At 34.3% G+C, this 25,528-nt stretch overlaps 1 protein-coding gene across 2 annotated transcripts; it reads right to left on the bottom strand.

The window, feature by feature from the left end:
• Positions 1-7,291: 7,291 nt before the first annotated feature.
• LOC111891791 (uncharacterized) lies at positions 7,292-10,075 on the bottom strand. 2 transcript variants are annotated; one of them, XM_052765981.1, is made up of 3 exons: positions 9,705-10,075; positions 9,053-9,346; positions 7,292-8,699 (listed from the first exon to the last, which is right to left on the bottom strand). In XM_052765981.1, exons 1-3 carry the CDS (start codon positions 9,834-9,836, stop codon positions 7,596-7,598), a joined length of 1,530 nt encoding a protein of 509 aa, XP_052621941.1. In that variant the 5' UTR covers positions 9,837-10,075; the 3' UTR covers positions 7,292-7,595. The 2 variants fall into 2 exon arrangements, with proteins under 2 accessions (XP_052621941.1, XP_052621942.1); XM_052765982.1 differs by having other exon boundaries at positions 9,053-9,343; positions 9,705-10,074.
• Positions 10,076-25,528: the final 15,453 nt, after the last annotated feature.

Genomic DNA, 25,528 nt, shown 5'->3' with positions numbered 1-25,528 from the left:
ACATCACATTGGCTAAAAAGTAACTTATCTCCGATTCACTTTTTATGATGCATCTTGTCGTATCGGTTTGAACGCGAAACTTAGATAAATCATAATTTCCTCATACGAACTCAAATTTGGGCGTTCTTTATATCCATGAGGTCATCGTAACGACTACTACAACTTTCATTAAGACTATTTATCCTAAAAAATGCTTTATTTTTAGATGTTATTTTATCGCTTAACGATAGATTTTATTTTAAGGTTTTCTACAAATATTCTATACTCATAATATTTGTCCATATAATGTGTATACGATAATTATTTATTATCTCGAAACTCAAATGGAGAAAAATTGCTCTAATCAATGATTTTTAATTTTTTGATAAAGTGTATAATAATTATTATTATTCTCTAAACGTCTAGCCCGAAATTGCAGGTGTTACAACAATTGCTGACACTTGTTTCGATGTTTGCCTTTTATTGGTACATGCTTCTTAGATATGTGGCTTGGTGAGGTTGAGACTCTTATTGGGTAGTTTTTTTTTTATTTTTTTTTTATTTTGCTTAGTTGATACCACTTGGACTTGTCATGGTGGCCAATATCCATGTTTTGGTTTACCAAATTTGAAGAGTTTTGTTTTGGGTTGTTTTTTGGTTAAAAGTAATATCGATGGTTGTTTTTGAAATATTATTTAAAAGACTTACATTGCTGGTTTCCGCTGAATGTTAAAATAAAGAAAAAATGTATGGTAAAGATCATGGCGTTACACCTCGGGAGGATGGATTCGATTTTGGTCATTATGGATAGACTGACCAAGTGGTATCAACTAAGAAAAATAATTGTTTCGAAACCCATAAACACGATTTAAAGTAATCAATTGTTTCAAAACCCATAAATAAGATTTAAAGTGATCGATCTATGTTTCCGGCTTCAACCAAAGCATATGCAACTAGGTAAATCACATTATTTCCATCAAACCTAATTGTTGATTACACGTGACATGGATATGGTCCCTTCACAAAATAGCCATCTAGACCAAAAAAATATCTTATACCCACCATGAATACTTGCTTTAAATCCCTAAACAATATGTAAATTCCTTTTAAATTTCCTGGTCACAAGATTATAGTTTGCTTCTGTAAGGTCCCAAAATTCTTGAGAAAAAAATTTCATTTTAAATAACTCAAACCATTCATTCATTATCCCAAAAGACGATTATAATAAAAGTATTCTCAAAACATCAAAGTAAAATCATAAACAATCAACGTGGAATAAATCTCCAGGGATGAAGTGCGATCAAGTCGTACCCTTCCTTTTGAAACCAGAAGTGCGTGAAAACATTCTAAACATAAATAGTAAGCACAAAGCTTAGTGAGTTCCGCAAAATACCACATACCATATATACATACAATGGCCCCCGCCTGTTATTGGGCCCCGCCTGGTACATATATGTTACTAACATGCGATGAGCCACACCCAACACATTCATCAGGCCCCGCCTAGCATCGAGCCCTGCTTGGTATACATACAAACACATACAATACATGAAAGAGTCACACAGACAGCTAGCATCCTATAAACATAATCAAAGGGCCCATATTGGTGCCTTCGACCTGCAAATATTGTGAGGAGACTCACCTGAACTACACAACAAAATCCCAACAGCTACCTCAACATCATAACAACCAACCCAAACTTCCTAAAACAGAACTGAGACCAATCCTTAGTCAAATACTCAATTCTATCCAACTTTAACCAAAAGTCAAACTGGTCAAAAATTCAACGGTCAACTTAGTCAAAGTCAACGTCACATCGTGACCATTCCTTGGTCACGTCGTGAGAATGCAACGACAAAAACAATTGCGATTCTAGGCACCGTCCCGTCGTGACACATCCTATGTCACGTAGTGACTTGTGGCCAGAAGACCAAAATCTTCATTAATTGCTTAATCTCTTTAGACCAAGGCCCATATCCTCTGATCTAGTTCCTAAATAGCTTCATAATGGATAAAGTTTCCAACTTTATCCATTAGGATGGTCCAAGCAACCAAGATCTAGTCTTTAAGTCTCAAAGGGACCAAGAATGCATCTTTCTCAGCTAATTCCTTTAAGTCCAAGTCTCCAACAGATCTGAATCAACATGATGTTTAGATGGATAAAGTTTCCAACTTTATCCATGATAATGTCTCAAGCTTTCAAGATCTAAACTTTAATACACCAAAAAAGCCTAAATGACCAACGTAACTTGCATTGCTGAAAGGGAAGGCAAAAGATCAAAACTTTCATAGTCCATGAGGTCCAAGAAAACATTCTAAATTGATAAAAAGGTGTTGGAGTCCATATCTGAAACATACAATGTTCTTAGGTCCTAAGAGAGTAATAAAGTTTCAAACTTTATTCCCAACTCTCACTCAAAACTCAGTAAAATGGACCAAAACACCAAATACACTTAGATCCAAGATGAAATGCAATAAAGCTTGGAACTTTATAACTTATAAAGGTCTAGAAGGTAGATGAAAGTTGATATCTTCAATTTCCAAACTTCAAGGATTAACCTTGCATGAAAACATTTCTCCAAAACCACCAAAAACTCCAAAAATTGATGAGAGAGGAGAGGGGGTTTCAAATATTGAAAATGGAGACTAGATTTTCTCTCAAGAGGTTCTAGACATGATGGAGGCTAAGAAAGTACCCTAAAAAGTGAATCCTTACCTTTATATACCTTGAAAATCCTTAAAAAAGTGGGCTTTAGGCTGCATAGTTCTCACGTTGTGAGAGTATGTTCTCACCACGTGAGGACTCTCACGCCGTGAGAACGAGTTTTCTCCTAATTTCATTCCAACTTCAAATCAGTCATAACTTCTTCATTTCAACTTTGTTTTCGGCATTCTTTATATGCACAGAAAGGTATTTATCAACCCCATAACTCTACATAATTACTTTTAACTTAAAATACATTGAACTGAACTCCTTAATGCATGAAAGAAGTATGAAACATCATTTTTCCCATTTTACCTTTTGACTCCAAGATACAAACCAAGGCTTTAATCACTTATCCAACATTATTATCATCAAATAAGGTTTAAACCCCATTCCCTTGAAGCCCAAAACCTTTACTTGATCAATCTATTGTCCACAATCCCGTAATAAAAAACTTCTCGAAACATGATGTTACAACTTTAGAGTCAACTTCCAATTTCATTGTCATACCCGGGGTACTTCTTTGCGCCCTAAAAGATGTAATACCTAAGAATAGTGTGTTGTGCTTGATATCTCAATACAAAATTGTCTTTGCTTTTGTTTTTTTTTCTTGAAATACCTTTGTCTTTAAAATTGCAATTCCTTACTTCTTTCTCAACTAGTCTCGTAAAGCTTTACTTGAGATATTGGGATTAACCTAGATTTGATTCATCAACTAAATATTGAAGTACAAGCCTTAACTACTCAACTAAGTAAGCATTTATGCTCATGTTTGTACGTTTTCACCATCCAAATACTACTTTCATTGGGTCTTGAAGTATATAGGACACATGGACATTTTTTCCCACCTAAAATCACATTTTTACCTTTATTTTTTCATTTTCTTTCATTAGTTGGCTCACACAATTCTTTATTTAGGACATGGTCTGAAAAAATATATTGCACTCTATTCTTGTTTTTTTCTTTTGGTAAATAGCTCTCTCATTTTTAAGAGCTAGATGTTGAACTTTTCACAAACCTACTTCTTACTCCTGAAAATCTACCCATAAAAAAAGGGAGTTGCATTGACATTACTGGTTGAGGATTTTGTGGGCTTCTTTAAACTTTTAAGCATTACTTGCCAAAGATCATCTTCATCTAGAGTTGTTTCAAATATTTCATTAGATATGAAATCTGAAATCATCATCATAATCAAATTGATGTTCACCTCATCTTGTTGCACATCATAAAAATGAACTTGTGGGTCACTATGTTAGTCATCACCTTGAACAACTACCTCACTAAGAACCCTATCATCCATTTGTGGATTACTTTCTTGAACATCTAACATTTATATAAAATTTCTTATTTCACCTTCACGTTCATGTACATACACCTAATCTTTCATAAACAAATCATCGTCATCACTGCTTCCATGAATTTCAGGTTGCTAATGAGTTTCAACATTATCCATTTCCCGTAAATATGACTCATACTCAGCTTCTAAGTACTCTCTAGAGTATGTTTTATCATAATGATATTTTTGGAACATTGGCTATATGTATATCATCTTGTAACCCATGTATATAGTCAATGATAGGGTGATCTGGCTTTGTGTGACCTTAGAATATGGAACTATAAGAAAATCCTCCTTGACTTGGGATCCTCGACCAATGATTGAACTCAACATGTCCAATTTCTTGCTACAAGACCCAACATTTTTTTCTCTCTTGGTAAGCATTTTAAGTGAACCCTCTTCAAGAATCTCCTTAATATGACCTTCTTAGGGGACAAGAAGAAAGTGTGCATAGTGGTTCTATCGTGTTTAAAATAAATACTCATATGCTTGTGCTTAGAAATGAAATTCGACATCATTATGACATCCTCATTGTTATCTAAAGCTTGCAAACTGAAATGTAAGTTTGACCAAGGGTTCAGATAGTAGTAGTAGACAACTTCTCCTTTTCAAAAACAATACCCAAGCTCATCAACTTTAGAATTCAACTCATGTACTAAAAACTCACCAATATCTACATAGTCAAAATACACTATTTTACCTTTTCACATACATCCTGGTGGGTGAATGAACTCACCACCATGGTGAACCATCATCGTCAACATATTTGAAAAACACCTAAATGTGCCAAGTATCATTATCTTACAATTTCAGTAAACATAACCTATAAGGAAAAGTACAAAATTCCACTTATTGTATAATGCTTTGACATCTATTTATGATGATGAGAAGCAAATGCTCCACATTGGTTAGTCCATTTTCATTTCCGCTAATGGAAAACAAAGGATTATGAAGCGTTTCAGAATGACAATTTTCTGGTTTGTAGCGTACACATGGTGTGAAGGAGGAGGGAAATGAGTTTCTTGGTTTTTGGTGACCTTAAGGACTTGTAATGATAAGTATAACTATAATTACCCTACTTATTGGCGACAATTAGACAAAATTAATGGACAATTTTACCCTCACATGGTGTACACATGAGGGCTTTTTACCGGAATTTTCTGATGGACCATTTATGTAATATCGAGAAAACAAAAACCAAGTTTGTCTATTTCCACTATATGTGTTTATTTCGCGGGTTATTGTCACCGTAGCCCAACCAACTTATCAGTTTTGTTTTAAAAGGTCCATCGTCATTTTATTTTGCATTCTAAGGGCATAAATTTTATATTAACCTGTTTATTTAGTCATTTTAACCCATTAGAAACGGTTACAATGTCTAGGTGGCTTTTTCTTTTGTTTTAGTTTAAATTAAAAATCAATTTAAGTTTATGTGGCTTTTCTTTAGTTTTACTTTAAATTAAAAAATCAATTTATGTATTGTGCAGTTCGCTCTAGTCGTCTTCTTCACAATACCAACCCTAGTTTTTTCACCAATACAATTCCCATTTCTCATTACCCACCTGTGATCTCATTTCTCTTCGAATCTAAGCTTTCAACATCCGATCACATCCGCCAACTGTTCTTCGTCTCCCGTTCCTTTTCTAGCACTCGACGCCACCTGACTCGTCAAATGCAAAATCGACGACTCTCGACATGCACCATAACGTTCAACTGTATCGTTTGATCCATCCAACGGCGTCCCATGAAATCGAATTTGTTATTACTAATCTAATTACACCATAAATTTCAATTCATGATCATCTTCAAAGAGGTTCCTATCTATCTATTGATGATAGTTCACACGTCTTAAGATCTCCATACAACTCTTACACTTGTATCTTCTATAGTTTCCAAAGCAATGCATGTTGGTTTGCAATTTGGTTCACAAACTAAAGCGCCATGGTCTAGACAGCCAACTGACACACCTGTCAATAACCATGGATCAAATATGACATTTATGAGAAACAAAGCCATGGTTTTGACCAATATGCATTTAGCTCAGCGATAGGTGGCAGTTTAATGCTACAGATCTAAGATTTGGGATCAGAAGGAGGTTAACAATAGACTGCCATGGTAACTTCAAAATCTATAGCTTGAACGAGTCAACTAGGTTATGGTCGACATTGCTTTGGGATCAATCTTCTGAAAAAAACACATCTCAACATTGCTTGCCAATGGCATGCGATCAATTTTCTCAAAAAAAAAAAAAAAAAAAAAAAAAAAAAAAAAAAAAAAAACAAACAGACATCTTCTTGTTATCATCTCCGATAGGGTACGGCCACTGCCACCCTTCTCCTCCCCCTCTTTACCAGAAAATCCCTCTGGCAACCCATCAGGAACATTATACCATTCTAACGGCTTTTATATGCCTCCTTGTGCACCTGAAAGTTCGAACTATAAATCAAATAATCTTCCGATACTGAAGATCTAGTAAAGACAGGAGTAACAGTTTCTAGTAACAATTAATACCTTGACCTTCGGTTGTGTATTTTCTTGGCATCCTGCCTTCATGATTGGAAGATGTAAGCTTGAACTCATTGTTTGCATTCCCCAAGCTCACAGTATAGTGCGCTAATCCTTTGTGGCAGCCATGCCATTTAATAAAAATTACTTTCTTTGCTAGTCTAGAACAAAACCGACTACAATGGGTCAAAGGGACTAAATAAATAGGTTAATATGAATTTTATACCCTTAGAATGCAAAAAAATGACAAGGGACCTTTTAAAACAAAACTGATAAATTAGTTGGGCTAAAATGACAATAACCCTTATTTCGCCGAGCCACAAAGACCATTTATCTAATTTTGTTTATTATTAATAGTAAATAGTAGGTGTCAATAACAATATTAAGAACCAAAATTAAAAATAAGCTCAAAGTTATATTATTTTTTCAGTTAATCATCAACACGTACACTACATAACATCAAAACCTGCTGAAGCTTACATTGCAGTCTATAACGATACAAAGAGAACAAAATTGTTACGACTATAACCCTAGGTGTACAATACTTACAAGAAAATATACAAAAAGTTGGTTAGCCAATTTTACCTATAACCTTAAATCTTAGATACGCCGATATTTTTAGGTGTTGTTTTTTGGAAGATGTAGAAGATCCGAAGTCTACCAGATGTATTTCGCAATCAACACAAACAACCCATTTTCATTGGAGCAAAAGCCAACGCACAACAAAACAAAATGAAGATCATCTAGTACGATATACTAAGACCACATCACTACAAGACTAACACTTTTTTATTCTTCAACCTTCAAAGTTTACATACATAAAAGTCACATAAAGATACATGTCAAGAAACACGTAACTAACATATCCTCTATAGCAAACATAAATACTGCGACAGGGGGATTACAAACTAAAAATATCTCCCCCTGTCCATATGTGCATATCACCACAACCATCACATTGACATTTATTCAAAAACATAAATAGATAATTTAAACCCTAAACCCAAAACACACACAAGTGACACGTCATGGAATTCACAAATCATCAAACCGGGCCCACCCGGTTTTTTTTTACCCGGACCACCCTCTCGACCCGCCCGAGGAGTGCCCGTTCAACCGGTCAAGCACCGCATTAAAATCAACCGTCTGCCCGGTTTCATCCAACCTCTGAATCACACTCATAACATGGTCGCCTCTGTACCCCATGCTTACCAACTTCTCCACCACTTCATTGTACGGATGATTTGGTGTAAACCGTTGTGTAGGGCGCATAACTTGCTGCGGGTTTTGAGAATAACCGGGTTGCGGGAAATGACCAATTTGGTTTGAATGTTGTTGTTGAGGATGTGGGACCCTTCCCGGTTCACCATCGTACATCATGTAGCCTGGCGGCGGCGGCGGCCCACCGGCGGCATATGCGTCGCCTGGCGGTCCTCCGAACGCCGGCTTCAGATGCTGCGGTGGTTGCTGTGGCTGAGGCGGCTGCGCCGGTGTTTGGACCGGTCCACCGTATGTGTATGTCATGGCTTGGCTAGAGCCGGGCGGTGGACCGCCAGGACCGCCGGAGTAAGGCATACTTTGCGGGAGTGGTTCAATGGGGCCAGCATTGTGGTACTGCGGGTAGACTTGAGGTGATGACGGTCTGGACCCAGACCCGGACCCAGGTACAGACCCAGGTTGTTGTACCTGGGCCCATTGTGATTGTGGTTGATACTGTGGCTGTAGCTGTGACTGTTGTTGTGGTTGTGGTTGTGGTTGATACTGTGGCTGTAGCTGTGATTGTTGTTGTTGTTGTGGTTGTGGTTGATACTGTGACTGCGGTTGTGGTACTTGAGGGTGCATATATTGGGCGGTGGGGGTGGGGGCGGGAGGTAGATAATAGCCTTGTGGTTGTGGTTGGCTCATTGGTTGTGGGGGTCGTTGTGGTTGGGGTGCAGCTGGGGGTGGGGGTGGGGGTGGGGCCACTTGACTGGGTAGGGCTAGGGCTAATTGTTGATTATGTGGATCGGGTGAGTTTTCGGTTTTTTTCGTATCGGGTGTTGAAGATCGTTCCTCATTTTGTTGTGAGTTATGACTCGATGATGATTCTTTGTTCGCAAGTTGAAGTTTCGCTAGTTCCTTTTGGGTATCCGCAAGTTCTTGTTTATCTCTCAAAATTTGTACCGATCTGTGTACCTGTATCAATAATCATACCATAAAACTTGTTAAACTTGTTCTGTTCTATTTTGTCCTTGACTAGACAAGACCAGACCAGACTACACTTGATAATAATACAATTTGTCTTTGATGTCTGTTCTGTTTTGTTCTGTCCTGACTGCACTAGACGAGACGAGACTAGACGTGTTCCGTCAAATACAGTAAAACTTGTTCTGATCTGTTCTTTTTTTTTTTGTCTTGACTAGACTAGAGTAAACTACACTAGATGATAGTACAATTTGTTTTTGATGTCATATCAAAGGCAATAAAACCTAGATAATAGTACAATTTGTTTTTGATGTCATATCTAGACTTATGTGATTGAAACTGACCTCTTGAAGATGTTTTTCGAGAAACTTAAGCTTAACATCGGCTTCACCATGATCACGTGTCAAATCAGAACGCATTTCCCCAATTGATTTATCAAGATTGTAGCAATAAAGCTCGAGTTGTGATAGACGTGAACTAAGCCCCTCAAGAAAACGCATAAGATTGTCTGTATGTTTCTTCATTGACCTCTCGACAGCTGAAATAAGCACTTCTTGGTTGCCAGAATCATCAGGTGGACTGTATGAAGAACCAGGGAATACCGATGTTCTTGCCATTCTGCTTTTGTGGAATTCCTGCTAAAAAAATTGGATTTTAAGCCATTAACGTTTTCATTTTCTATCATGGATACAAAGCAATAATCTTCAATTTTTACCATAATCAAGAGTTTAAGCTTATACATCAAACTTCGAAACTTATATTGCAAGAATCATAGTGTTAAGAAGTATAATTTCACTTAACGAACAACCGAAATCATACGATCCTTACTTAGAAAGTTATACCTTCCAAATTCAATAATTATAATCAAAGAAAGCATAGATTGTTCATAAGAAAGCAAATCGAAAAAACCCATATATCAAAAAAACCCTAAAAAGTGAATTAAACATCAAGATTCATCAAGAAGCGATATGGATTTAGAGAATTAGAGTTGCATACTTTAGCGGGATTAGTGGCGATCGCGGAATCAGAGTGATTTCCGTTAGAACCTTCTTGATTAGCGTAATCTTCGTATGAACAAAGAATATCGTCTGATGCAAAATCAAACCCTTTTGAAGATCCAGAAGCCATCCAGCGAAACAAGATCAACTGAGACCCAAAATCAAGTTACCCAAAAGCAGAAAAACCCTTAAATCACCTAGGGTTTGATGATAATCGAAAAGAAAGATGAGATAATAAAGGGCGAGTTCCTTCGATTGTAGGCAAGAAAGGGGTAAACAGGAAGGTTCGTGATTTATCTTGGTGTGGTGCTTAAGATAGAGAACGTTTTATATATGGGGTTTTTGATTGATTGAAGATTTGATTTTTCTTTTGTTTTGTTTGGGGAAAATGTGAATTCATGTAAAAGTAAACCGAGGAATATGTTGGGTTAAGAGCTTGGATAAGAATTGAAATTAATTAATAATTCATCTAATCAAGACCCCTACTTTCTCTTTTTCAATTTTATTTTTTTAAGTAAATTATACAAATAGTCCCTATGGTTTAGGGTAATTTCTAGGCTTGGTCCTAACTTATTTTTTTAACACGAAAGGTTCCTATAATTTGTTTTTTCTTTTTTTTGCGCATTTGGTTTATGTCTTACCTAAAAAGACAATTTTACCCTTGTTTTTTTAATTTATTTAAACAAGGTTGGGTAGATAAGATAAGGTAAGATGATGTGAAAGTGAGATCAGTGATGTGTTTATTTAAATAAATTTAAAAAATAAAAGGCAAAATAGTCTTTTTAGGTAAGACATGGAGCAAGTGCGCAACAATAACAAACAATAGGAATCTTCTGTGTTATAAAAATAAGTTAGAGACCAAACATATAAATTATCCCAAACCATAGGGACCATTCGTGTAATTTACTCTTTATTTAAACTTTGGGAAAACTTTTCCATGTGACATATGATGAATATTTATGATATCGAATATAATTTTTTAAATAGTTTATATATTTAAATTTATATTTTTTGGTCTAAAAGAATTTAAAGTTTTAATTTTAAACTGATGGACATATATCTGTCAGTACTGAAACCCTTTAGCATATTGAAAATAATTATTTATCATTGATTAAACAAACACAATATCAAATCTTTTATGGAAATGCACAACTTGTTGGTTAAAATTCGTGAAAAATAAATGGTCTTGATGGTTGCTTACGTGGTATTTCAATTTAATAGCACCGACCATCTTTTGATGCCACATCACACAGAAAAAAAATTATTTTTTTATGTATAATACTTTTCGTACTATTTTTTTGTCCTAAAATAAGAACATTGATTTAATTTTTGTCCACTTACCCAACAGCCTTCTTTGGTCGTGTTGCTTTCTTATTAAATATTATATGATTAATTTGATGATTAAATAAATTATTTTCAAAAATAATTAAAATAGAAAGATATTATGAAAAATGAAACAGCAAACCAAATGATAGTAATTAAAAGTCAAGGCTATTTTGGAAAAGTATTTTAATTACTTTGGTTATTACGTCAGCATTATGTATTAAGTATAAAACATACTTAAAGTTTGGTACTTTGGTACCAAAGGACTCAAAACTCTATTTCCACTTTGTTATCTGAATATCAAAAGGCTTCTATGGTAATGATGTTAAAGGTTTTTAGTCTAATGGTATTTGATGTTGTTTTTTCTATTGATGGTTTTAAGTCTTGTCGTAGACGTATATAAAATTAAAGAATAATTGATGAATAGATTTGATTTCCGTTAAATAAAAAAGTAAATTTCCAAATAAAATAAGGTTTTTAGTGATATTGTGATCATGATAAACTTGGTTTAGTCTAAAAAGGAAATTGAGAAACCATCATGACCAAAAGTGGGATACAATTAATAGTGGCGGATTGAGAATTTTGATTGGTTAGGGGCACACTAAAATTCAAACATAATTTTTCTGTTAAGTCAAAACAGTTTTAAGTACCAATAACAAGAAAATGTTAAATTATAAGAAAAAAAATACTTTAGTATTTTTCATCTTTGATCAATCGCATAATATTCGTTAGTCTTTTTTTTTTCAACATAATCAACTTAGAAATTAAGATTTATAATATTAAAAATTAAAAACTAAAACTAATTAAAAAATTATCTAGAAAAAGAAAAACAAGACAAATAAAATTACTTTGGATAATACAAAGTTAAAAATTTCGGTTGTTATTATACATGAATTATTGTATTCAAAGTAATTATTGTGTTACTGTATGCATAAATGTGGGCCAATCAAATTTACTTATTTTAAGAAAGTGATTAATATATATTATTAAATTAAATATAATTGAAAATATCATCTTAATTAATTACAAGGGTAATTTAGTCAATTAATATAGATTTAATAAATGAAAATTGCATTTTTTAAGGGATAATAGATTCTACTAATTTTAAAAATCCGATTTTACGAATTATAATTTTTTAATTCAGACATTCTGACAGAATATATTTCTGATTATATTCAAAAATAAAAATATTCGTGAACCATAAATAATAAAAATATTCTTGAACCTATTTCTTGATCATTAATTTAAAAACTTCTTGTAGATTAACAAATTCTTGAAGAATAAATTGAAGAATAAATTGAAGAATAAAAATAAAAAATACATTATTTCTTATAGAATACAGGTAACAATTATTAAGAATTACATTTATTGTTAAAGAATAAAACTAAAAAAACTTTCAAAACAGGAAAGAAAACATTAAAATCTAACAACGACTAATACATTCTAAAAGAATAATGTGGTCCATTTCAATTTTGTGGTCCGTTCTTCAAGCATCAACTTCTGTGATTCCAACAGAATTGGAATTTGTGATTCCATTCCAATAGAATTGGAATCTCACCAATACCATTCTTGATTCCATTTCATTATGGTTTTCAGGACATTACTACACTCAAACCAAAGGAAAAAGTGTTTCCTTTTCACAATAGATGTTGTCACATGGATTACAGTCAAGAAATACGAGAACAATCTTGTTCTTGCCCTTATGTACCCAACAAACCAACAAAAAAAAGAGGGCAGTTTCCCATTCGTGTTCTTCCTTCTCCCATTCCTGTGAAAACAACAAATCCAATCAACTCTACAAACACCCATCGATTTTCTATCAAAAGCAACCCTAGAATATCTAATTTTGTACAACTGAAATGGTGTTCCCTTTACCCTTTCTGAATGGAACTAAAGTGCACTCCTTTCTTCACTGCTAGCCTCGGACCACCCAAACACCACTTGTTCCCTCTTGTTCTTCCTTCTTCCGTCTTTCCTGTCAAACAATCAAACCCATAACCTGATAAAAATTGATAACTTATCACCAATGCTTGATTCACAATTGTATAAAAAGATCATAACTCATAATTTTATAAAGAGATCATAGAGAAACCTAATCAAATATCTATCCTTTGCTGAATTCCTTCAAATGCCTCCTTCCTCTCTGTCTCGTTTCTGACCTGCTCATCGGGAAACATAGGAGCAACCGAAGTTGCTGCCTCCCCCAACACCACCTTGCACGCTCACCACCCTACCACTATTCCACCCATGTCGCTTCTTGTTTCTGATGATCCATGAGTGAAACCGATCTTTGATGAATCGATTTGGGGCTTGATTGATTGCAATCTCTAAGTCTGATGATGAACGGATAAATAGTGGTGTATTTCGATTTGGATGGTCAAACCATAGAAAGTCAAAATTGGGACTGCAATCTTAATCAGATTCATGACTGGATGTGTAATACGATTGACTGAAATCGAGATTGGATATTATCGGAATAAGCAGATGTTCTTGCAAGTCAATCTAAAAAGTCAAAATTAGGGTAAACAGGCTCTCTGCGTTTGAAATTGAAATTGTAATCGGAAGTATCATGTAAATGAACGAAATCGGGGTGGTTGTGTGCTTATTCGCAATTTCTATTCAACAGAAAAAGTCAAAATTGATATTGTGAATCTTTTGGAACGAACGACCAACTTGCGAACACTTTGGTGCGAGCGGACTCACTGTGATCGAATGAAATCGGAGTCGGAACCAATGAAATCAGGATTTGGAATAATGGTGTTTACCCATTCGTAATTGAATGTTGATGTTGAAAGTCAAAATTGAGACTTTGCAGATCGATTCACCATTTTCAGTGGTGGGTATGAGATTTAAAGACGGACCCTGCTCCCTTACGCTATGCTCTGATAACACGACCCATTTCTAAATTAAAGGGATATTAACTAATATTCCTAAATTAAAGGGATATTAATTGATTTATATATTTACCATAATTAATTAAATGTAAAGATTACATATTTTCCCTTTTGAAATGATTGGCCTACATTCATGCATACAATAACACAATAATTAGTTTAAACACCTGAACCTAGCTCTTCTTAGTACTTCTCAGGTTTAGCCCAACATCCCAAAAATGGTTTGGGGCATAACTAAAAAAAATCATCCAAATTCAATTGTAATATATATATATATATATATATATGTGTGTGTGTGTGTGTGTATATATATATATATATATATATATATATATATATATATATATAAAAGAAATTTCAAGTCATTGGGGGCAGGTACCCCCACACTCTTCTACTATCATCATCCGCCCTTGGATACAAATGTAATTGGATACTAAAATATAATTAGGTTTGCTAGAACCGAGAAAACCAAAAAAAATACATGATTCACATGTTAGATGAGAAGTGGAACACATATCCATGTACCACAAAATCTCTTGTAGTTGAAATTGCATGATGTAAAAAGAAGCCTTGAGCTCGGTAGGTGTCATTAGGTTCCTATACATAGAAGTTTTTTCAGATGTGAGGTGGGCATGTAGAGTGTAATGTTGGGTTGTGGAACTTGATTCGCCTTTTAACCGTATATCCACTAGGCAAGCACAAGAATGTCGCATTTTTCGTGGGTTGGTTCAGATTCGCCTTCAAATTATGTCATGGGCTAGTTTTCATTAGTGTTTATGGCCTTGGCTCTGTTCATAGTTTTAAGTCAACTCATGAGTATTTATATTCCTTGAATTCATATAACCTAATGTACCAAAGTCATTCGACAGAATCAATAAAATCTATTTATCCCATGTTTGCCTGTAGATGTAACCGATTACTCTGATCGTGTGAATCATGTAAATTGATCATATTCTTATTTACGTTTTTTGCATTATTACTATATTTGTGAAATCATTACCAAGTTGTTAAATGGACTAACCAATAACAACCGATATCAAATTTATGGCTAAAAATAGAAGATTAAGATCAACAAACTTAATGGTCGCGATTTGGGTTCTTAAGAATGCAGATCGAAGATTACATCTACTAGAAGAATTTATACAAACCCTTGGCCGAAAAGAAACATGAAGTGATGGATTAAGAGGACTAGAATATATTGGATTAACAGACTCTTGGCGTGATAATATTATCTTTGACAAAGAAAAAATGTAGCTTACAATATTATCAATGAGAATACTACATATGGCTTGACTAGAGTGTTATCTAGTATGTACGAAAAACGTCAACAACGAATAAGGTGTTCTTGATTTGGTAGTTCGTTAACATGAAGATGAAGGAATCGGTAGTTCATTAACATGAAGATGAAAGAAGGTAGCCCTGTGATAAATTATGTCAATGAGTTCAATTCAATAATATAAAGATTGTTATATATTGATAATACGTTGGAATGTGAAGTACATACACTTTTGTGGTTATCTTTGCTTCTAGAGAGTTGGTTCGGAACTGTCATGACTGTAAGTAGTTCATCTAGAACTATGAAACACATTTTCGAAGGCATTCAAGATCTACTCCTCAGGGAAGATATATGAAGGAAGAATGTAGGGGGGGTGTTTTGGCAGTATGTTGAGCACCGAAGAAAGGGGAGAAAGTCAAATAGGGATGGTAATGGTAAAGGAATATCAAAATTAAGGAAGAGAGGCTAGTAAAAGAACATAAATATATTACATATTGGAATCGCAAGAAGAATGGCCACTTCAGAAATCGGTGCCTAAAACCCTAAACAAACAAATACACGAGGGAGGTGAATATGACTAAATACTTCAATAATGATGAACTTATTTTGAAACGTCCTAAATTTCAAACACACACGTTAGTTGCTATAGTACAACTACAGTCTTTTCTGCTATGATCTGACCATAGTCTTTCATGTAATTGCTATGCTCCAACCATAGTATTTCATACATTGCTATGATCCAACCACCGTCTTTCATGCAAGTCACTAAGACAAACAACATACATTAACACCTAATGTGCTATATAGTATAGTGATAAAATTCACCTGAAGCAACAACACATAAAATAAAACCACTAAAGTGGCTAAGATGAACACCCTCTCTAAACACCTACATCCCATATCGATAACTCTACTTAGATCATTTCCTAATAATATGCATATTGTATTTTTATTTATACTTTTACTTTCAGAAACCTTTTTGAACTATCATGTTGTACACAAACATTTTCTTATATGATTATATAACTATTAATTCACACATACATATAATTTTATTCATTTTAAATACATATATTAGGGCATGTATGATTCCAAACATATTCTTAGGTTTTTACACACCAATAACACATATATCCCTAAATTGGAGCTTACTTCTTGTTTTAAACACCCACACCTAACCAAACTTGTAATACATGATGTGAATTATGTTTTTAATAATGAAACTTAGTTGAAATCAGATTTCTTAGACCAAAAGCATTCACAAAGTGAAGCTCTTCGTCTTGAGGTTTTTTAGGACAAAATCAAGTAAAAAGGTCTAAAATAGATCCATATTCTTAGAAGAAGAACCAAAATCATCTATTACAATTGAATATTGTAATAAGTGTGTATGAGAAGTTTTGAAGACATTTAGAGTTGTTTACTTGGTTCTAGCTATCCGAATTTGATCTCAGATGTTAAAGGGACTAAATAAATCTTTAGCAAGAGATATAAAGCTCTAAAACTCATCCAACTCAACTAAAAACATATTAGAACATGAAATTTTGCTAATATCGGTATTTCATCAATTAGAGGGTCGTAAGAGGCAAATTCGGCCTCCACAGTGGAGGGGAAGTTCAAGGGGTGCTACTAGGGAGTGAACGAGACTCATACATGGCTTAGAAGTGGTCACAAACGAGCTCCATAATCCTTCTTCCTCTTAAAAACCCTAATCATCGAACACCACTTCACTTACTGATTTATCTCAGGATTAGGGATTAAAAGAGATGAGGATTGCTTCATAAGGTTGAGACTTAGTGTCTTAAGGGATGAGAATCCTTTATCTTTCGAAGATTACCGATATTGTAGGTCCTAATTGATGGGTTTTATACAAACAATCCTATGTGTGCATGCAACCCTAGAATTGGATCTATGTTTTCACTATTAGATACACAACATTATGAACACATAAAGAAACCCTAGTATGCCCTAGTATTTTCGAAATTCTTATGGTAGGATAGATTACATACCTCTTGTTGTTATATTGCAATAACAACTCAAATCTTCAAACCCTAAGTCTTGAAAGCAAGTACCACAAGTGTAGTACCTCTAATGGCTCACAAACACCAAGAGCAAATGGAGAGACAAGAGAGAGAGGGAGGAGGTATGAAATCGGCCCTAAGAACCCTTTTGGAAGGCATGGACGAATTCTTATGGCCTTAGGGGTCTTTATATAGGTGTAGAGATTAGGGTTTCAGTCCTTATCCTTATCTAGTTGCTTGCCCACCAAGTAACCATAAGATAAGCCTTGAAAGCCCTTAATCCTTTATCCTTTGGACGATTTCAAGGATATATTATCCCTTGAATTCGTCCACCCTATATCTAGGATAACTATTACCCTATTTTGCAACTATCACATAATTACAATTCAGCCCCTCTAGTTTAATTACACTTGATCACAAAATTAATTCTTAATTAATTATTGACCAATATTAATTAAACAAATATGATTTCTCCTTTAATATATTATTCTTATAACATATTAATAAATCACAATAACCTCTTTCTCTATTATTTCTCCAGTCAAGTTGCTTTGGTGAAGGCAACCCAAAAGGACCATGCATAATCGGGTCAAGTACTTACCAAATATGGTTACGGGCTTAGACACTAATCCAACAGTCTCCCACTTGGATAAGTCTAGTAAACACAAATGTAAGTACAACTCGATTAGCAATCGTAGCTCTCAAAGACGTTGTCTAACTCTGATCTTATCAGTAACCTGTCCTTTAGATAAAGGATCATATATTCCTCCATTCTAGATATCGTATAGACGTGAGACATGAACTGAAATCATTCTCTCAATCTATGTTTTTGTTTCTTGATTTCCGATTTACGACGACTGACTAATTGAACAAATCAAATTAGCCCTAGCCCGGCCGAGCATTTACGTTTGTCATCACTAAATCATCGAGGGGCCCACAGATATCGCTTTTATCCCACTTTGGGTAAAAGGAACGTATAAACTTCGACTCAATGCTTACTTGCACTCACTCACCAAATCACACACAACAATAAGTTTTATAACACCAAGTTACTGGTGCATTTTCATATTATCAATGCGCAACCGATTCGCAAGATACAACTCACACATCTCGGTTTCAAGAATACAAGATATTATCGTCTCACCAATCACTCGTGATAAAATCCATGAAACAATCTAGGTGAGTGTGGGTTTAATCCAATGCTCAAAATCATATTCATATGCACTCATGAACGTTGCAGCAAACCTTTGCTATGTCTAATACACTTTAGACAATTTACAAACCAATTCATGACAGTCTTCATTCATACCTACTTCCAACGTATGACCGACTGTGAACCGTTTGAATAATTCTATTATTCTTAATAAACTCAATTATTCTGGAAGTCAAAACATGCAAAGTGAAACACAAGAATAATACTAATTCTATATGGTCCCAAACCCTTGAGTATAAATAAAACACCTTTATTTAATCACCATACTGATTACTCATTATCCATTATTTAACGTTTCAGATAATCAACTTTATAACTCGAATCATAACCACAATTGTCCCATGCTCCAAGCATGGACACTTTGGTTTCATATGGTCCATACTTTGTGAAATAGATTAATTGAAAAACTTTTCAAATGAAACTCCTTTCACAATCCCCAATCCTTATAATTATGTAAGAATACCAAATTCTTGCCACCTTTTAGAATATGTCAAATTCTAATATTTTATGCAATGATCTTCTTGTGAAGTCACGACACAACAATCACAAAGACTCAGCCAACGAAATCACAAGGTACTCTATCAAAATTGTTACAGAACAATTCTATAGATCTGATGTCTCTCATTCAAAGTACATTCCTTTGAACATCCTTTTGCATAAAATTTTCTAATCTAGACATAAATTTTCAACTCCCAATTATGGAAACATTTCCATATTTACCATATGAAAACTTATTCTTAATAGAATCTTATCTATTCATAATAATGTCGATATAGTCCCATCCAATACCATACTTCCAACTACTCACAAACGACCAATCCTCAGCGAACTTTGGATCGTCCTTTGATAGTTGTTTAATTATCTTAGTCAAAACCGATTCTTGTCCTTTTTCCCTCTTAATGCGCTAGACATTTGGAAAAAATTTTAGAATGGTCAAATATTATAGCACTTGCAATCGATCCTATACCCGAGGCGTATGGGACACGATGCATAATGTCTTACATAAAGATACGATACTCTATCAATCTTCTGCCATAATATTTTATGTGTCACGTTCTTACAATTCAAACTATGAGGAGGGATACCGTAATCATAATCGAAATTTAAGAACACACTATGTATCCTTTGACTAAATTTATTAAAATTTCTCAATCTAAGCTTTAGATTTTGAAACGAAGTACAATATTCTCTCCCTTAATTATAGCAAAACAACTTTTCAACCCTTACGACTTTGCAAAGCATAACACTTGTTTTCTATAATTAATATTGCTAACTTGCAATACTTACCATAATAATCATGCTCCCACTTACATGATGATTATTTCTTTACCAGCATAACACTTATGCTCCCACTAGCTTTGACATGTATTCAGAAATCAGCTGAACTACTAAAACCAATTTCTTAAGTTCATATTTCTAATACTAGATGTTTTGATAAGACTTTATCTAAGTTTCTCAAGCTCATACACTTTTCCTTGGAAAGCTCATATGTATATGTTTAAATGATTCTAGGACTCATATCAATAAGTCTAAAATGTTCAGACCCATTTGCCATTTCCCACAATTCGAACTATGAAGAGGTATGCCGTAATCATAGTTGAATTTGAGAAACCCAAATCACATAATGCTATCTTCAAAATCTCTCTTAGTGAAAGCGTTTCCTCACAATCATTATCATGAATGAAAGAAACCTTATGACACTTAGATTTTGTGGTGTATAAGTTCCCATCCATGTGAATTCGTCATAACCATAATCACAAGATAATGTCAGTGACAAATCCAAACTCTTATGGATAGAACTTGTTCTTCTTAATTCCTTTCCATCAAGGGTCCCACCATTACTTCCAAGTTATTGAGCATCCCACCCCTTTATTTCAATTTACTTTCCATTGAACAAGGTGCCTTGCCCCTATACAATCCATTGAGAACTCGTAGAACTCACATGTATAATTAACTCAATTGGAATGGCACAGAAACAAAATAGTGTCAACATGATAGGTTGTAAACCTCAAGTCGTGTGCTAGTGATGATTGATAAGGTTTATTCTTGATTTGTTCTTGAAACCTTTCAAGACCAATAAGACTCCCACTGACTCCTTGACATATAAGATTCTCTTGTCAAAAAACATTACTTTGACAAACAAATATTCAAGAGTTAGTGTAACTTTTATCTAGACAAAACACTTCACATAATTGGTCATAGTTGGTCTTTGTCTTATCCAAGACATCACAACTTACCAATTTCAAATGTGCAATAATAAGAAAAACCTTTTTCCAAATTCCACATTTGATGAATGTTATAAACCTTCTTAAGACTAGTCACTCAATTCACAATCTTGGAGCATAACTCTAAGACTTGATATTGGAACGAAGTATGATCGACTTCTTGATTTAACCATTTCCACAATTCTCGATTCCTCTTCTTAGACATACAAATTGTACTAAGACTCACTTAGAGTATCAATTGAGATATGGTTCTTAATCATTAATACCTATCATAAAACATAATAAAAGTTACTCTCCCTTCTTCTTAGAATAGAGAAACTTTTATCTTTCTGCCTACTTGATTCTTCTTATTAGTTCTGTTATTGATTGAAACTCTTTTAATCAACCTAGAATTATACTCAATCTTATAAGTATAACCATATTTACTAAACTTTAGTAAATCATGACGAATATCTTTGTCACTTTTGTGGTAGACTTGATCAACGTACGACCTAGTGTACTTGATCCCTTAGTCCTTAAATTGACACTTTGTCAAAAAAATTAGTCTAAATTTCCCAAATGTGAAAGTTTTTCATTCATCATACAATACTTGTTGCACGATTCCAAGTTCCTATCCACTTGAAACTTGGGCGATGAGAAACTCTCCCTATTTGGTAAACTCTTGACACTACCACAAATAACCTAATTAAGAATCAAATCCATTTTGCTAATAATAGAAGTACACAAACATCAATTTTTCATATATGTCATTGTAAGGATAAACAAATAAAACCAAAATTTATTTTATTTATAAAAGCAGCGGAAAACATGTCCTTACAACTCAAAATTCGAATGAAAACTATGTAATCAAATACTCCTAACAAATCTATCATAACTTCCTAAGCTTAAAATCTGATCTTCGAATCCATGCGATCGTAATCCATTTCTTCGTGATCAGACTCATATTGCTCTTCCATCAAACTTCCTCTCTTTTCTCTAATCCTGCAAAACATGCAAATGTAATCTTATCACATTATGTATAAAGAATAGGAATTTAATGGAGTTAGATAGTGGATTTTATACCTGAAGTAGAGCCATACTTCTTGACTCTTCCATCTCTTAGACTCTTCAGTTCCTTTGGGCAGCTTCGTATCCATTTCCCCTTCTCTTGGCAGCAGAAACAGGTGGGTTCTTCTAGAATGTCCACGGAAGCATGGTTGGTTGAATTACCAGACAAATATGCTCCATTACTTCGCCAAATCATTTCTGATTCAGCAGCAACAAGCATGTAAGTTAAGTCAATGAGGGTCGCGTCAAGATCCATCATATAATACTCTCTTTTGAACTTATCATATGATTTAGGGAATGACTGAAGAACCCAATCCATAGCCAACTTATTGGGAAAAGATGCACCCAACATAATCAACCTATCGATGAGTGATTTTATCCCTAGGACGTGAGCACACACGGGTTTACCATTTTCATGTTCCATTGCCAATAGGGTTTCGGTGATTTTGAACCTTTCAAATCTTCGATCTTGTGGGTCGGGGAGAACAACGGGAGGAGGAGGAGGGAGTGAGATCAAGCTATTCCACATTGATCCTTCACTTTGGAACAAGCTTTCACTTTCAACAAGAACACCTTTTCCTTGGAATTTAGGAAGACCATGGTTAGAGTCAGACATCTACAAAACGGGAGAAATTTCAAGTTAGTTGATTGAAACACCCAAATGAGACATTAAGGCTAGGATCCAACAATATTATTTACACATTAGAAGAGGGATGCCATAATCCAACATGCAAATAATTTGGAGGTAAGTGAATGACGATTCACTAATTCTTCACCATGAAAAACATAAAGGCTTAAGTTTTAAATGTATTAAGAATTCCTAGATTTCCTTTGAGATTCATTGAACTTTTCAATTGCATATTTAAATCTCGATATGCCCCTCTCGTTTGTGACTGGGATGCCGAGGATTACAAAGTGAGTGTGAATAACCATGCAAATGTACATGGTGCCCTCATTGTTACAGTCACCTATTCGATGTGCCGGTAAACCACACACGCTCCATCGAACTATGACAAACATTGAGTCACCCTTTGCCACCTTTGCTTAGAACCAATTAGTGTGCCGGTTAACCACACATGCTCCACTAACTTCTTAGCAAGGGTGCAAAGTGTAATTTCATGGGATTGCATCAATTTAACTTTTGCCTAAAGTAACTAGGATTGGGAATTTTCAAAAGTGTTTAGTTACTTTACATAGATTCATTATACTTATTAATGAAGAGAGGATTGCCCTATCCTACCCGTTCGGTTCACGACCCTCCACCAATCAAGGAAACGGTGGGTAAGAGTGGATACCCATTAAACGACCATTTTATAGGCCATAACCTTATACCCCCCTTATAGATCGGCTTCGTGAATGAGGCCTACTAACGGTAAGACTAGCATTTTAGTTATACATATATAATATTAGACTTTTAATGTTATACATAGTATAAGGGTGTATTTTACACTTTTAAAATACTAGGTGGTTTAAATTTTATAAATCACTTTTAATAAAATATAAACCATATCATTATGGATTTATTAACTCTCTTTTAATTATACACTTAATTAATTTAATAAACCATTATAGTTTAATTTGAACTTTTCAAAATTAGGGTTTTAGAATTTAGACTTTCAAATTTAAACTTTTAATCAACCAATTTAAATTCCAAAACTTGAGGGCAGGTTTTGAAACTTTTCAAAATAATTAAGTTTTAATCTCACTTTAAAATTTTCGAATTTAAGACTATTTAAATTAATATTTTAAATATTAAAACTGTCGATTTAATAATTATATTGAATTAAACTATTAATTTAAATTATTAAATCATAAGGGATTATCTAAATCATAAAGGATAAGTACCAATTAAACAATTAATTTATCATAATCCTTTTAATCCTTCTAAATTTCGAAAATCATGGAATAGGATAATTCAAAATCTTTAATTATCATATATAACCATTAAAGGATAATTACAAGATATGGGATAATCCAAATCCCTAAAATTTAGGATTTTATCTTGGGGAGGAGGCTAATTTTGAAAATCATGGGGTTTTGCAAACCCCAGATTTTGAAATCTTGAGGCTTAAGGAAAGGATTTGAAAACCCTTTCATATATTTCGCAAATTAGGGTATAGAAACCCTAATCTCGAAATTTCTAGCCTCCTAGGGTTTATTGGGTATAAACCCTAATATGTCAAGTTTATACAATTGTATAATACTAATTGAAAACAAGTTAACCAAAGTCTCTGATACCACTGATGGGTTTTATACAAACAATCCTATGTGTGCATGCAACCCTAGAATTGGATCTATGTTTTCACTATTAGATACACAACATTATGAACACATAAAGAAACCCTAGTATGCCCTAGTAGGATAGATTACATACCTCTTGTTGTTATATTGCAATAACAAATCAAATCTTCAAACCCTAATTCTTGAAAGTAAGTACCACAAATGTAGTACCTCTAATGGCTCACAAACACCAAGAGCAAATGGAGAGACAAGAGAGAGAGAGAGAGGGAGGAGGTATAAAATCGGCCCTAAGAACCCTTTTGGAAGGCATGGACGAATTCTTATGGCCTTAGGGGTCTTTATATAGGTGTAGAGATTAGGGTTTCAGTCCTTATCCTTATCTAGTTGCTTGCCCACCAAGTAACCATAAGATAAGCCTTGAAAGCCCTAATCCTTTATCCTTTGGACGATTTCAAGGATATCTTATCCATTGAATTCGTCCACCCTATATCTAGGATAACTATTACCCTATTTTGCAACTATCACATAATTACAATTCAGCCCTTCTAGTTTAATTACACTTGATCACAAAATTAATTCTTAATTAATTATTGACCAATATTAATTAAAAAAAATATGATTTATCCTTTAATATATTATTCTTATAACATATTAATAAATCACAATAACCTCTTTCTCTATTATTTCTCCAGTCAAGTTGCTTTGGTGAAGGCAACCCAAAAGGACCATGCATAATCGGGCTTAGACACTAATGGTAAATGACACAATATAACCTGCATCGCTGAAGAGGAAAAAGATAGGAGATAAGCTTCCAAAAATGGCAGTTGTGGTCCCTAAAGTGTAATGTCCTGAATTTGTATATGTCATTGATGTTAGTGTTTCGTTAAATTTTATTCTTAAGCTAACATTTCATTTGTTTAAATATATATTTGGAGGTCCAAAGTGTAATAAAATGAACCTTGACTATATATATGGGTCTAGGAGTCATTTTGTGATACTTTAAGGTCCAATTATGGAAGTTATGGGATACTTAAGCGAGGCTAACCCTAATAGTCGGGTTTATAACCCTAATAGAAGCCAACAATTCAACTTGAGAGACTTCTATTGGGAGAGTTTCCATTTTTGAGCATTGGTGTGATCCAAGTGAAGGTTGTGACCTACTCCTTCCCGGTCGTCGACATGAATCAAGGCAACAACAGGAACGCCATTGCCATATTTCTTCTTTTTCCTTAACTCGTTTTCCTTCTCATCCCATACACTTGCTTTCATGCATACAATCAAATTTACCTAAGACAAACCCACCTCCATCCAACACCGCCAATACGGTATCGTCGACCCTCCGCTGGTGTCACACCTCCCCACCGCCTTCCTTTATTGGTGACCTTCCTCTTATAGCACGACTAGCAAGCTCTTTCTCTAAAACAACTGATGCTCAACATGATAAAATTTAATCTGGAATGTAGGCAGGTGATATTGCATTTTCTATTCCAAGTTTGTTGGTTGTAACACTCGAGAGAGCTTCGGGAATGAAACCATAAGTAAGATGTTGTTAAATTTTACTAAGGCTTTCTTTAGGGTTTAAGTT

This window comes from Lactuca sativa, chromosome 8 (genome assembly GCF_002870075.4).
Source record: "Lactuca sativa cultivar Salinas chromosome 8, Lsat_Salinas_v11, whole genome shotgun sequence".
NCBI lineage: Eukaryota > Viridiplantae > Streptophyta > Magnoliopsida > Asterales > Asteraceae > Lactuca > Lactuca sativa.
This window is presented reverse-complemented; position numbering and strand designations above follow the sequence as displayed.

Bases quoted from the DNA above. Each gene is read 5' to 3' on its own strand.
- LOC111891791 (XM_052765981.1), bottom strand. From the start codon at position 9,836: ATGGCTTCTGGATCTTCAAAAGGGTTTGATTTTGCATCAGACGATATT. The intron at 9,347-9,704 runs GTATGCAACTCT...CAATTTTTTTAG, and splicing joins TCGCCACTAATCCCGCTAAA to CAGGAATTCCACAAAAGCAG. The intron at 8,700-9,052 runs GTCAGTTTCAAT...TTATTGATACAG, and splicing joins TCGAAAAACATCTTCAAGAG to GTACACAGATCGGTACAAAT.